This window comes from Pinus tabuliformis, chromosome J, assembly GCF_031772625.1.
Source record: "Pinus tabuliformis cultivar Carrire ecotype Pingquan chromosome J, CPIR1, whole genome shotgun sequence".
NCBI lineage: Eukaryota > Viridiplantae > Streptophyta > Pinopsida > Pinales > Pinaceae > Pinus > Pinus tabuliformis.
The window spans coordinates 1,035,496,120-1,035,509,436 of record NC_142295.1 but is presented as its reverse complement, the minus strand read 5'-3'; the positions used below and the strand labels follow the sequence as shown (position 1 = coordinate 1,035,509,436).

Sequence of the window (13,317 nt, the reverse complement as noted above, 5' to 3'; positions counted from 1 at the left end):
TGTGAAAAGACACCTCCACAATCACATATAAATAAGACCTCATTGGAGCTCACTTGGACACATCACATCGATCTGAAATAGCAAGAGATATCTGCATGTGCAAAGGAGTCAAAGGAGGTTTCTGTTCTGCATTGACCAGCATATATTCTTCAGTTTGACCAGTGTTGACTTGGAGAAATTATTTCTGTTTTGACCAAGCTCTTTGACTGTCTTGAAGGCCGAATATTCCAGGGATCTGTTGAGCTTGTTTGACCGCATCTTTATTTCTGTTTCTGGACTTGTTGACTTGGGTTGACCGTAGGCTTGACTGAGGCTTTGACCAAGGATTTCAGAGGACTGTTTGACTGAGTCTTTGACCGAATTTTGGCCTCCTGTTCAGAACTTCCACATGCCAAAATTCAGCCCTACTGTTGCAAGTCAGACTTTGACCAGATCTGACTTTTTCTCTCTCTTCGTTGACTGGTTTTGACTTGGATATTTTGAGGTCAGACTTTCGGATTCTTGTTGGAATATTCTGATGTACTATTGATGAACTGAATTCTCTCTCTCATAAGGAAAGATTGGTTGGGTTTTCCCCTTGTGGGTTTTGCCCTGGCTGTGAGCCTAATTTCTGGTGTCCCTTGTCTCTTGTTTACTGCTCATTGTGATATCTATTGCTCTATTGATAAATGTGAATGGTTGAAGTTTTTCAAGCATAACTGCCTAATGATTGGAATGCTATAAGAAGGTTGGTTGTATCATTAGAAGTAGTTATCAATTTTGAAAAACTATACTAGTCTTGAATGCACTAGAAAATCAACACCGAAAATACTGAACATGCTGCAACTGAGTATGCTGCTACAAGAGAAGACTTCAGAGCAACAGGTAAAACCAACAAAAACACTATCTATCTATATATATATATATATATATATAAGTATTGACCAAGTTAAGTTTGATGCAGGAATTTGTCTTTCAAAAACAGTTCTCAAGTTGGCATCATATGTTCATTTGATTTGTTGCACAGCAAATACAACTTCAAATAAGTAAAATAACTTTACTTGGCATCATACTGCAGAGAGAGGTTGGGGAAAGACCAACATTCTCGTCATTGAGGCTAAATTCTCAGCTATCCTCTCTTCTCCAAGCAACATGTATTTCCATGAATAGGCTGTCTTTTAAATCTTGGCTAGATGTTCCACCTACTTGCAATTCTCAGTCATTGGCATTTGCCTAATCATTTGTTGGACATTAATAAAGTTATCTTATCTTATCTATCAAGAACAAGAACAAAGAAGCTATTTGGGGGGGCACATTTATCAAGAGTTAAGTACTAAATGGATCGAACTTACTAAAATCCTCAGACCTTAATTGCCTTTCTATCCTGAGCATTTCCTCCACATCTAGGACACAAACATCATTCTCCTATGGTACTCTCGAAAGCTTCAGTCCAATGGCTTGCAATGTCTTATAAAACGAATCAAATTTGGTTCTCACTAGTTGTGGAATGAGGTAGAGAGTCATATACCTAAAGAGAAATACATCTACAGCCTTTGTTCTTTCAAGATTGAGAAACAATTTATCTTTTGATATACAGTCTACTATAAGATTCAACCTAGATATTATCGTTTGTTCCAGTAATCAGGCAGGTCTCCAGAACCTTCTCCAACACAGATAAGATTAATTATACCTAGCCCTATTTATGATGGGGTTTTTACTCATACCCTAAGTTGCACGAAACGGGGAAACGGAAACGAGTTTCCGAAACGGGAAGCGAAACGAAACGCGACCTCCCCAAATTTTGGAAACGGGGAAACGCGAATATATATATATATATATATATATATATATATATTAGGAATTCAAGAAATATGTGCAATCATAAAGCATATATGATACATTCTAATTTATTACATTATGATAAAATTGTCAATTGTCAATGCATAGACTATAAGTATCTAAATTTACATCACATTTACTCATGAATAATCACATAATGAAAATAGAAATATCCAAAATCAGCCACGAGAAATTTCTAATTTTTTGTCTCGTGGTTGATTGGGAGTCTCCTCCTACATAGTCGAATGACCTTAGTGCTCTTGATTAAATACAAGTTTCATACCCTAGTACCCTACATTCTCTTGATTATTGGGAGTCTCCCCTGCATAGAGGGCTTTGTTCTCTCGATTAAATACAAGTTCCATACCCTAGTACATGATAAAATCCAATGGAAACATTGAAATCCCCCCAATCCTGAAATCCTGAAAAACAGATAAGTTTGCTGGATTTTGAGTAAGATCTAAAATTCTACTTTCTCCATATGAAATCCAATGACGGCGAAACCACTCTCAAACATCCTGAGTCATTTCATGGTAATGTTAAAAATTTAAGTAAAAGGATGAAAATGAAAAATAAAGGAGAATATCACTTTTACTTTAAGAATTTAACATTACCATGAACTGCATATCAACACTAGGGCAAACAAATGTAAGAGATCTACATTAGAAAAAAAAAAATTAAAAAACAAATGTTTTTTTGGGGGAAACGTGGCCCGTATGGCCTGGAAACGCGTTTCCGGCCATACGGCCACGTTTCCGTTTCGGGAAACGTGGCCGTACGGCCGGAAACGCGTTTCCAGGCCGTATGGTACGGGGAAACGCGTTTCGTTTCGTTTCCCCTGGCGAAACGCCCCCTAGGGCCACGTTTCCTGCAACTTAGCTCATACCTGATCCTTTCTATGAAATAAGCATAGGTTATCTACTTCTAACATTGGTTAAAGGATATGGGAAATACACATATGACTAACAAACACTATCTCTTAAGTTCTAGTATAAACTAACGAACAACATACACAAATTTGAAGAGCTCCTCGATAGCATTCTAGGAATATGCCATTGCAAATATTAGGAGTTCTATGCAAACATTGCGAAGACAGATGACTTGCTTCTTTGTGCCATATTTAGATAGGAGCTCAACCCATGTTAGGGGAGACTTATTCTTCCGACAAGTAACATACTCCTGCATAGGATTGCATCAGATGTTCCATGGCCCCAAACTCTTCTTCAGATGACACTCTTAGGCAAACTGTGCAAATTTTATGGTAATTGATGAGAATAAGTAACATAATATAACAACCATTTTCCGAAGAGCATCTCCATATTGACAACTTTATACTATTATACATTATACTACATTGCTACAGAGTTTATTATAATCCTATATTTGTCTTACTATATTGGCATAACCCTATGACAGGATTCTGTTCCACACTAATACTTTCTTCCTTTATGCAGCTTGGACATGCCTTGGTTACTCCCTTTAAATATTGTATATGATACATTCCATAGACACGCTGAACACTTTTAGTAAGTTGCAGCGATACTATTTCTTCTTTCTTTTTTTTCTTGCTTAATGTCATATTTGGGGAAAAATGCAATGTACAACCAAAAAGTTGATAAAATAATACACACATCCTAGCAAACGGTATAACATTTAAATGATGTGATAAAATAGCATGCACACTGAATTCAAGAAACCAAGGACCTCAAACTGTTGACAACGATATTTGATAACCAACAAAAAGATTGTAGTTGGGTCATGTCCAAAGATTTTAAAATATAAGCCAGTGGAGATTATGACCTAGACATATGAAATTGGATACTTTGTAATTGGAAGTGCCTAGCTGAATTTTAGTAAGTTATACAGATAAACTATAATATAACCTGGAAGTCACCACAACAGATTAGAAGATCGATCTTTATATTTTCCAACTCTTCCAAGTGCTGCAATGTTGCATAAATGTTGTCAAGATCCCCATGGGCACATCCTTCAATTGCAATCTGCAAAACAAGGATTGAAATGAACAAAAATAAGCATATGGAATTCTGCTTGAAGCCCATTATATCTGTCAGAGGACAATTGAACTCCAAATTCTGAACCAGAGATTGATGTTTCTATATCAAGTCCATTGTCACTAAAAAGCATCTTAACTTACAAACTAGAGTGCTCCAAGTATTTTCTGTTGAAGAATATAACTAATATCAGTCTTCATAATTGTGCTTGAGTCATGGTGTAGTATATTTGTTGAAAGAAATTTTTATTATTATTAAATTGACTTATTAAAGCATGGATTTCATGCTTGGGTCAATGGTTCATAGGTCATAGCACACAATGTGTGCTTTAGGATTTTTCTTATTGAATCAAAGTCAAAAGAAAGAAAATTGTTTTGCGTCAAAGGATCTCCTCCATCGAGTCAGCTCCTTCTCATACAATGACAGCCACCTATCCTTCAAGTCGGCCTCTAAATGATTGACAAAAGGTGAACAAGTCGGCCTCAAAATCAGTTGACAAGGTGAACTCGACCTATTGGAACACTTGGATGTGCGATTTCTGAAATAGAAAGAAGTGTGAGGGACATAAAGTCCTCTATTACAGGATGAAAAGACTCTATTGCAGGACAGAAAAGTGAGGGGACCAAAGTTCTACAGGAACCGAGTTTATCTGATGTATTACAGAGACCGAAAATATACAGAAAATTGAAGATTGCAGAAGGAATGATGACTTGATTATGGAAGGTTGACTTGATGGAGTAAAAGAGATCATGTGTCTAGGTCTTCAATCCAGGTTGTCTCAAAATTGAAATGAATCTACTGAAGGAAGAGTTTGCACTGGGTTTTCCCTCCATAGGGGTTTTGCCCTGGCTGAGTGTCTACATTTGATGTCTCCTTGTTTTTATGGTTTTGGTAGCTGTATGATGAACAAAGAATAATAACTAAAGAAGAAGAAGAAGAACTTAATTAAGAAATCACAAGCATCTATCAAACGTTAAAGAGAAATCAATATAATAGGTGGTCTTATCTCATTGCCCTAGATTTCTCAACATGGTATCAGAGCGAGGTTAGTTGGCATAAGGGCAGTTAGAAGGTCACAACTGTAGTAGAGGGCTAGTTCCCTGGACTGAGTTACTAGACTAGTTCCCTGGACTGAGTTACTAGAAGGAAAAGTCTGGGTAAAGAAGTTGACATTCTGGGCATAACTACAAAACAAATAACCCTATGATTAGGCCACAGACATAAGCAAGACAAGTGAAGTAATTTGAAGAGTATAGAAGTACTGTTCTTAAAAGGACTGAGAGGCTAGATTAATAGCCCATTCAATGTCGAATCCTTTAGTAAAAGAAGCAAAGTCCTCAGCATAAATATTAAGGTCTGAATCCCCTTTCTAATTAAGAATACTGTGTCACCTCAGGAATCCGAAATCTTCAGAAGTCTATGCATTTTTGTGGATAGTCACATCAAGGAATAAAGAGGCATTTAAGGGCTAGACAGCTAGCAAGTAGAGGACCTAGTGCTAAGTTGATTGGAGGCACTGTAAGCATAGTCAAAAGGATTGACTTGAAGCTACAGTCACAAAAAGACCAAGACCGAACTTTGATCTGTTACAGTCACATATATAAAGTCTGAATTCTAGACAGAGATATAGTAGCCGAGATCACTGTGGAGAAAAGTGAAGATCTGTATGATTAGAAAGATCCGAAAATGTCATCCCAAAAAATTGGAGTTCTGTGCATAAACAAGTGACCGTAATTTCTAAGTTAAGAAGGAGTAGAGACAGTCCTTGAAGCGAGCAAAAAGACTACTTAAAACCAATTCTCAGAAGACTTTATTCAAGTTTTGTTTTGCCAGCTAAGGAAGTAGTTATTTTCTGTGGTCTGTATTCATAATGATCTAGGCATCTATATAAATAAGATCTGAGCCCCCACAGTAAGAAAGAAGCCAATCATATTCTATCAACAAAGAATCTTCTATAAGGATAAACAAAAATCTCTGCTTTGGGTCAACTACAGTGCTTGCTTCTTTGTCATATCCTGAAGTCGAGAAGAGCAGTTTTGTGAAAAAGGGCATCCCTGTTTGACATTTTGAAGAAGAATAATCGTGATAGGTGCAGTCCATCACAGTGAAAGCATCTTGAAGACCTCATCAAAATTCAAGTAAGTATTGTTTTCATTCTTTATAACAATATGTCCTCAATTTGCAAGAAGAGCAATAAGAAGACAAAGGTATATAATCTGGAGGTACATATAGCATATTCACTTGTTAAGATTTTAGCAAGAAATGTTTTAAGAATTAGTTAGGTTGGCAAGTTCTCAATATATCTAGGAATTGTAAACCCTAGATAGTTCATTCACTTACTCCCTCTTAGAAATCCTAACTCTTTTATGTCTAAGATATGGCAGACTTTTGGAATTAAATGATGTCTAGGTTTTACTCAAAATCCTAGGAATTCATTTAATAGATCATAGTCTTGTACTTTATGATACTTGTCAAGAAATTACTGCAGGTACAAAAAGAAAAGTGTTATTACTTCAAAAGGGAGTCATTCAAAAGGGTAACCCTACAAGGTTTGTAAAGGTGTAACTCAAGGGTATGATTTATAATAATTCTTCTTCATATTAAAAGGTACAGTCATTTTAAAGGTTTGTTCCAAAACGATTATATCGTGCGACTTTTGGCGATTTTTTCATAAACAAAAAAATCGCGATATTATCGAATTAATCCCGATTTAATCGGGAGTCGATTGAAAAAGTCGGCTTCCATTATGACCGCGTGGATAAAGTGCCGCAATCATTCATTTCGGTTCATTTTCGCTGTCTGTTTTGGCTTATTCCGCGCTGTGGAGAATCGAGGGTTTCAACTTTTGGACGTTCCATTTGCATTTGCAACGTTGCCATTGCGTTAAGAGGAGCCCGCAAGCCTCAAGGTATGTTTCAGACTTCAGTCTTCAGATTTCTAATTAACCCGCTGTAGGCTGTTAAAAACTTAAATGTTTCTTAAATCTTTAAGTTTCAGCGGATTGTCTTGTAATAAATTTGTAATATCATTATTCAATGTTCATATATGTAACATTGTAATATGTAATATCAATATGATTAATATATAATATATATTTAATATTATATATGGCTATGCGGGCAGCGGAAAGCCATTATCCAAAATTCCAAATTAGTTATATGTATTATGTATAACTGTTAACATACCAAATTCGTTATATGTATAACTGTTAACATATAATAATAAATATATATGGCTTAAGTGTCCACTGTTCGGTGGGTCTAAAAATTTTAAAAATTAAAATTACAGTTGTGGCATATCAAGCCTTCCAAATCTCTTATCTGAAGAAAACATAATAAGTTTTGCAGACTTTGTTTGTATAATCTCAAAAGGGCAGTCTCAAGAGTCAAAACCAACCCTCACTGCCAGTGAATCTACACAGTACACAGTACACAGTCACACTGCACAGAGCCTAAAAATCTGCGGGCTGTAGCATATAATTTATTAATTTCATAATCATAAATGATAAAAGTTTTATCATAAAACAGTGACATGTCACATAATCATAAATGATAAAACAGTGACCTTATAATCACTGTATATTGACTGTATATGTGACTTCAAAAATATACATTGACTTCAAAATAGCTACTATGTAGTATGTACTGTAAATTTGTAATTTAAATTTTAAATTTACTAAATTGTTTCTAAATTCCGAGTGCAATACAAATTATATTTTGCTGATTTGAAGGCTGAAACAATTTAATTTGTTTCAAAAAAAAATTGTGCCCAGGTTTAAACTTTAAATTCAAGTTCAAAGTTTAAAACAAAATGCCAAGGATTTTGGACGCTATGTGGGAGTTTGGTGAACCTGATACTACACCTGAAACTGGGGGGGTCAATAGAATGTATTTGACTTGCAAGTTGTGTGGCAAGCATATGTCAGGAAGCATCAACATATTAAAATTCCATTTGGGGCAAATTCCGAGGCAAAATGTTGAACTTTGCACAAATACAACTCCAGAAATCATCCGACTGGCCATTCAATCATTGATAGATAAAGAGGACGGAAAAGACACCAGGGCAGCACTAAAAAACCAACTTGTAGGGGGCTCAAGAGTGGGGGGAGTTGAGAGTGGTAGTGCTTCTTCAGCAGCATCACCTTCCTCACCCATGGCTACCAGCCCCACATCTATCTCATCTTTTTTGTTCCTAGAACAACAGCTGGTTCACAACCTGGGATCAAATCAGCAATGAAAAAAAAGGAAAAGGCAGAAGCTGACAGGTTGGTCAGTAAGTGTCTTCTATGGAGTGATGTTCCTTTCAACACTGCCAAGACAAACCCATTCTACCAGCCTATGTTTGATGTTGTTGCTGTCATTGGCCCGGGGTACAAAGCCCCCACCTTTGCAGAATTGAGAGGGCCTCTTCTTCAAGATGAAAAGACTGATTGCACTGCTAGATTGGCGGAGTTTAGGGCATCATGGGAACACACTGGATGCATAGTCATGTCAGATGGTTGGACTAACCAGAAGGGTAGGACCCTTCTTAACTTCTTGGTTAGTTGTCCCAAGGGGACAATGTTTATGAAATCTGTTGATGCATTTGCACACATTAAAGATGCACGTTTATTATGTGAGTTGTTGGACATCTTCATTCAGGAAGTAGGCCCAAGCAATGTTGTCCAAGTCATAACGGACAACGCTGCAAATTATGTTGCAGCTGGCAAGATGCTTATGGAGAGGTATCCTAACTTGTTTTGGACACCTTGTGCTGCTCATTGCATTGACTTGATGTTGGAGGATATAGGTAAGATTCCTACTGTGAGGGATATTGTTGAATCATCCAAGAGCATAACAAAATTTATTTATAATCATGCATCTGTGCTTAGCTTGATGAGAAGATTCACCAACAACAAAGAGTTGGTGTGTCCTACCATTACACGATTTGCCACTACTTTCATATCTCTTCAGTCTCTGTTGAATTCTATGTGGGATGTGAAGAGCATGTTTCTCTCAGTGGATTGGCGTTCTTTATCTATTAGCCGCAAACCAGAGGGAAAGGGCATATGCAGACTAGTTTCATATGATCAGAGCTTTTGGGCAGGAGTAGAGGAGGTGTGTGCCATTTCAGAACCTTTGGTAAGGGTTCTTCGGTTAGTTGATGGAGACAAGCCCGCAATGGGCTACTTGTATGAGGCCATGGATAGGGCCAAAGAAGCCATTCATGCTTATTATGCAGATAAGGGAGACGAGGGGTTAGAGAAACAACAGGTCATATGGAGAGTGATTGATCAGCGATGGAACAATACCCTCCATCGCCCCATTCATGCTGCAGGTGTCTACCTCAACCCTACATTTTCTTACGCTTGTGGTTTCAGATTTGATGCCGAGGTGTAGGATGGATTCTTCACTTGTGTCGAGAGGATGGTGTCATCTGAGCAAGAACGTGAAGAGATTTCTAAATAAATGGAGGTCTATAGGATGGGAGGTGGCACATTTGGTTTTAACATGGCTATTAAGAATAGGACAACCAAAATGCCAGGTAAGCTTCAGTTTGTTTCAAACTTTCAAGTTTAGAATTTCAATGTTTTTATTTTATGTTTCTCATTTTTCTTTTAACTTGTAGATGCTTGGTGGACAAGCTATGGTGCCAGAGTACCCCATCTCCAAAAGCTTGCCATTCGAGTGCTCAGCCAAACATGCAGTTCCTCTGGGTGTGAGCGCAACTGGAGTGTATTTGACAAAATACACAGCAAAAAGCACAACAGGTAAAAAGATTTCAAATAAAAAATTTTGAATTCATTTGAGTAATTTTAATATTTAAATTTTCTAAGTACTAATTTACAATCTATGACCCTAATACAGATTGAAGTCCCAACGCCTCAATGACATGGTCTATGTCTACTACAATCTTCGATTGTGGGTGAGACAGCTTCAGAAACCTACTGATGTGGAAGCCATCTCATTGGACAATATTGATACCACCTCTTCATGGAGAGTCAAGACTGAGAGGCCGATCATGGACTCAATCCCGGATTGGTTAGGTGTGGATCTAGAGGATGTAGCAGTTGCAGGGGAGGGAGAGCCAAAGATAGAGGAGGAGGAGCAACATCAGGGTCAGGAGGCAGTAGCAGCGCAGGATGAGGATGATGAGGAGGAGGTGACACCATCTAGGATGGGCAGCAGCAGCAACATAGGACAGAGGCCACCTCTTCCATCAGCTTCTAGAGGACGATTGAGTCCATTTGATTTTGTATCCCCAGGGGTAGGGCCTTCTTCCTCTAGAGGAAAAGGCAAACCCATTCCCTATTCCCGTAAAAGGGGAAGAGGATCTCAGTGACTGATTACTTGATGACTTTTAGATGACTCATGATATACATTTATTATATTTTTTGTTGATATTTTGACTCTTGAGAGTTGAGACTCAGACAGGACTCAAAATTCAGGAGTTGATTCACTAATTTGATATGTGATGTAGCACTAAACTTCATATACATATTATATATTAGCTTTCTTTACATGTTTATGTGGAAATGCATTTATTTGATGTTGTGGATACTCTAGATGTAAAAAAAAATAAAAATAAAAATGAATAATTTTGTGTTTTTTTAATTTTGCCGACTTTTTCAAAAAACTCCCGACTTTGACCAGTTTTTCAACTTCTGGACCCTTGCCGAATTAATCTCGACTTCGACTTTTTCCACATTGGTTTGTTCTACATTACTAACTCTTTCTTGACTACGTTTTTGAATCATGAGGATTCTTGTTTGAGTGATTAATCATTAGATTGAATCTACTCTCATTATATTATCATTTGATCATTCTTGTGGAACCCTAAAAGGTTCACTGTAAAACCCTAACCTAAGGGTGTGTCAATATTGATTATGAAACCCTAGTCTACTTAGGGTTGTTAATGAACTCTAGAAAACCTATTCCTTTCATGTTTAGGATTTTGGTATTGATATGATGGAAACCCTAGTTCTTTAGGGTTTGTTGTTAATGTCTATGTTATGTATTCAAACCCTAGATCCTTAGGGTTTGGTAAAATTAGGGTTTATGAGCAAAACCCTTGCAATAGATAAAAATGAGATCCTAGGAATGAAACCCTTGGTACGTATACTTCTGCATAATCAAATCCCTAACCTGATTGCAATTGCTATATATCTAACCTTGATGTACTGATGTTTGTAAGTTTACCTAGTAGGTATGAATAGTCAATACTAATGCATCCTAGATATGTATATGCGAGTATGCTAACCTAATTATTAATGTTCATGTTCTAGTTTGTGAAATCTAGGGTTTGTAACAAAACCCTAGTAGAAATTAATATTCTAGGACATGATGATATGATTTATCCTTTATGATCAAGTCGAGGGTTTGGAACAAACCCTACTAGAGTCTGTCATAAATAGTATTGTTGAAACCTTAGATGTATAGTAGAATTGTTATTTGATTGAATTACTGACATCTAAGGCTTTGTAATCTAGGGTTAATTGTTGATTTGGGGTAGCATCGGATGTGCTCTAGCCACAAAAATTGGTGGAGAGGCTAAAGCACATGAAATCTCCAAGACCCAGAAATGGTTTGGACAGATTGTACCCGGTTTGGGAGATATTAAAATAATTAATATTTTTAATGGAGTTCTTAAGTCTAAACTTAGGAAAAATAAAATATTAATGGGTATTAATATAAAACTGGGTTAGAAGGTTCCAAAAGTCATGGATCAAGCCAAATCTAATCTTAGCCGTTGATTAGAGATTTAATCTCGGTCGTTGATGGACCAACGAGAAAAGTATAAGAAGAGGCTTGAGGGTCAGTTGGAGAACACAACAGAGTGATCAGTCATTCATTTTGCTAGAGCTAGAGCGGGGTTGCTAAGCAAAGTTGAATCAGTGATCAGCAGCGAGGGGCAGTGAGTACGAAGCAGAGAGGCAAAGACAGTATTGGGAGACCAGCACAGAAGCAGGAAGAGCGAGACCAGCAACCAGTCCAAGCTACGCAAAGCCCAGAGAGACTGCGTCATCCACGTAGAGGGCAGAGGGAGTGACGTAGAGCCCAGCAGAGGCAACGCAGAGCCCAGAGAGACTATGTCATCCACGCAGAGGGCAGAGGGAGTGATGCAGAGGCTCCAAGAGGCTGCACAGTGCCTCAAAGGGCTGACACAGAGGGTCCTGGGGCTAACGCAGGTCAGCAAGACGCTAACGCAGAGGCCAAAAGGGCCAGTGCTGAGCTTCAGTTGTGCCGGAGAGGATTTCGTGAGACGGGTTTTCTGAATACCTGTTTCCGAATATAGAGGTATTGCTGCCGTGTATTTTTCTCTGTCGGGTGAGCCAGTTAGACACCCAGATGTACTCAGAAAGACTGCATAATAATATAACCCTCAGAATAGCTGCACAGGTTTTCCTGCATTGGGTTTTTCCGGGGACATTGGTCCAAAAATAACGATGTCACTTGTGTGCTTGTTTTCTTTCAGTTGATGATCTATAGATGTTGTGACTGTATTGTGTTTATTTCGATATTTAAACGTATTACATAACTTGTTCAAATTTAAACAAGTAGAAGAAATAAACCAGCAGAATACAGATTCATTTTCAAACGGATAGACTTAGAAAATTCAACATTCATGACAAAAGCCCTAACAAGGAGTTGAAATCTAGTAGGTAAATAGATGTGTCTCTTATCAATTATGAACCGAACTATGTTTAGGTATTTGATGTCTAAAGTCTGAATGCTTTGATGCTTCCATTGTAATGATATGATATGATTAACTTCATGCTTATATATATATATATATATATATATATATATATATATATATATATTTGGTTGTACTTGCTATAAAAAAATCCTGGTACATAATCTTCAAGATGTTGAAGATGTTCGTAGTTGAAGATGATAATAATGATAAGCATGATGAAGGAAGCTATAAGGATGATAATGATCAAGATGACCTCGATGAAGTCGTGAAAGGTTGAAGCTTCTCCGATGTTATAAAAGAAGAAAATTGTTGATCTCCCTAAGTTAAGAGGGAGCATGGTTAGAAGAAAAGAGTACATCTCCCAAGTTAAGAGGGAGGGCATATTATCATAGTCATCATGCATACCTTGAACAAGAAATCGGAGAATGAATACAAGTACTACAAAATAGATTTGCAAAGTACTCAAGTTGTATTTGGTGTTGTTGAAGAAGTGAAAGAAAAAAGCTTCCTACTTGATAATAATATAAGCAGCACTCGAATGAATGAGGACCCCGAAGGTTTGTGTTTACTTATATGTATATTTGAAAGTTTATTATTAAATGGGGTTGTGTTTGTACAGGTAAATCTCTCCATTAGAAGAATGAACACTTGGGAAGCATGCTTGGACAAATGGATATATCTAATTTAGTTTATTAGGGAGAGATGAAGCATTTAATGGTGCATGCATGGGAGGACATATGGCCAGCCTATGTGTTGGTGTCTAGATCCCGAAGAGGGAGAGTGGTGTTACCCACCATTTTGTGAGTAA

At 37.4% G+C, this 13,317-nt stretch overlaps 1 protein-coding gene across 2 annotated transcripts in view; it reads right to left on the bottom strand.

Moving 5' to 3' along the window:
• The window catches only part of DBR1 (debranching enzyme 1), a 306,852-nt gene that overhangs the window by 170,207 nt on the left and 123,328 nt on the right, over positions 1-13,317 (bottom strand). For both annotated transcript variants that reach the window (XM_089378959.1, XM_089378960.1), the window contains exon 3: positions 3,702-3,818. In XM_089378959.1, the coding sequence (XP_089235085.1) occupies positions 3,702-3,818 (117 nt within the window). The remainder of the gene's footprint in view (positions 1-3,701; positions 3,819-13,317) is intronic.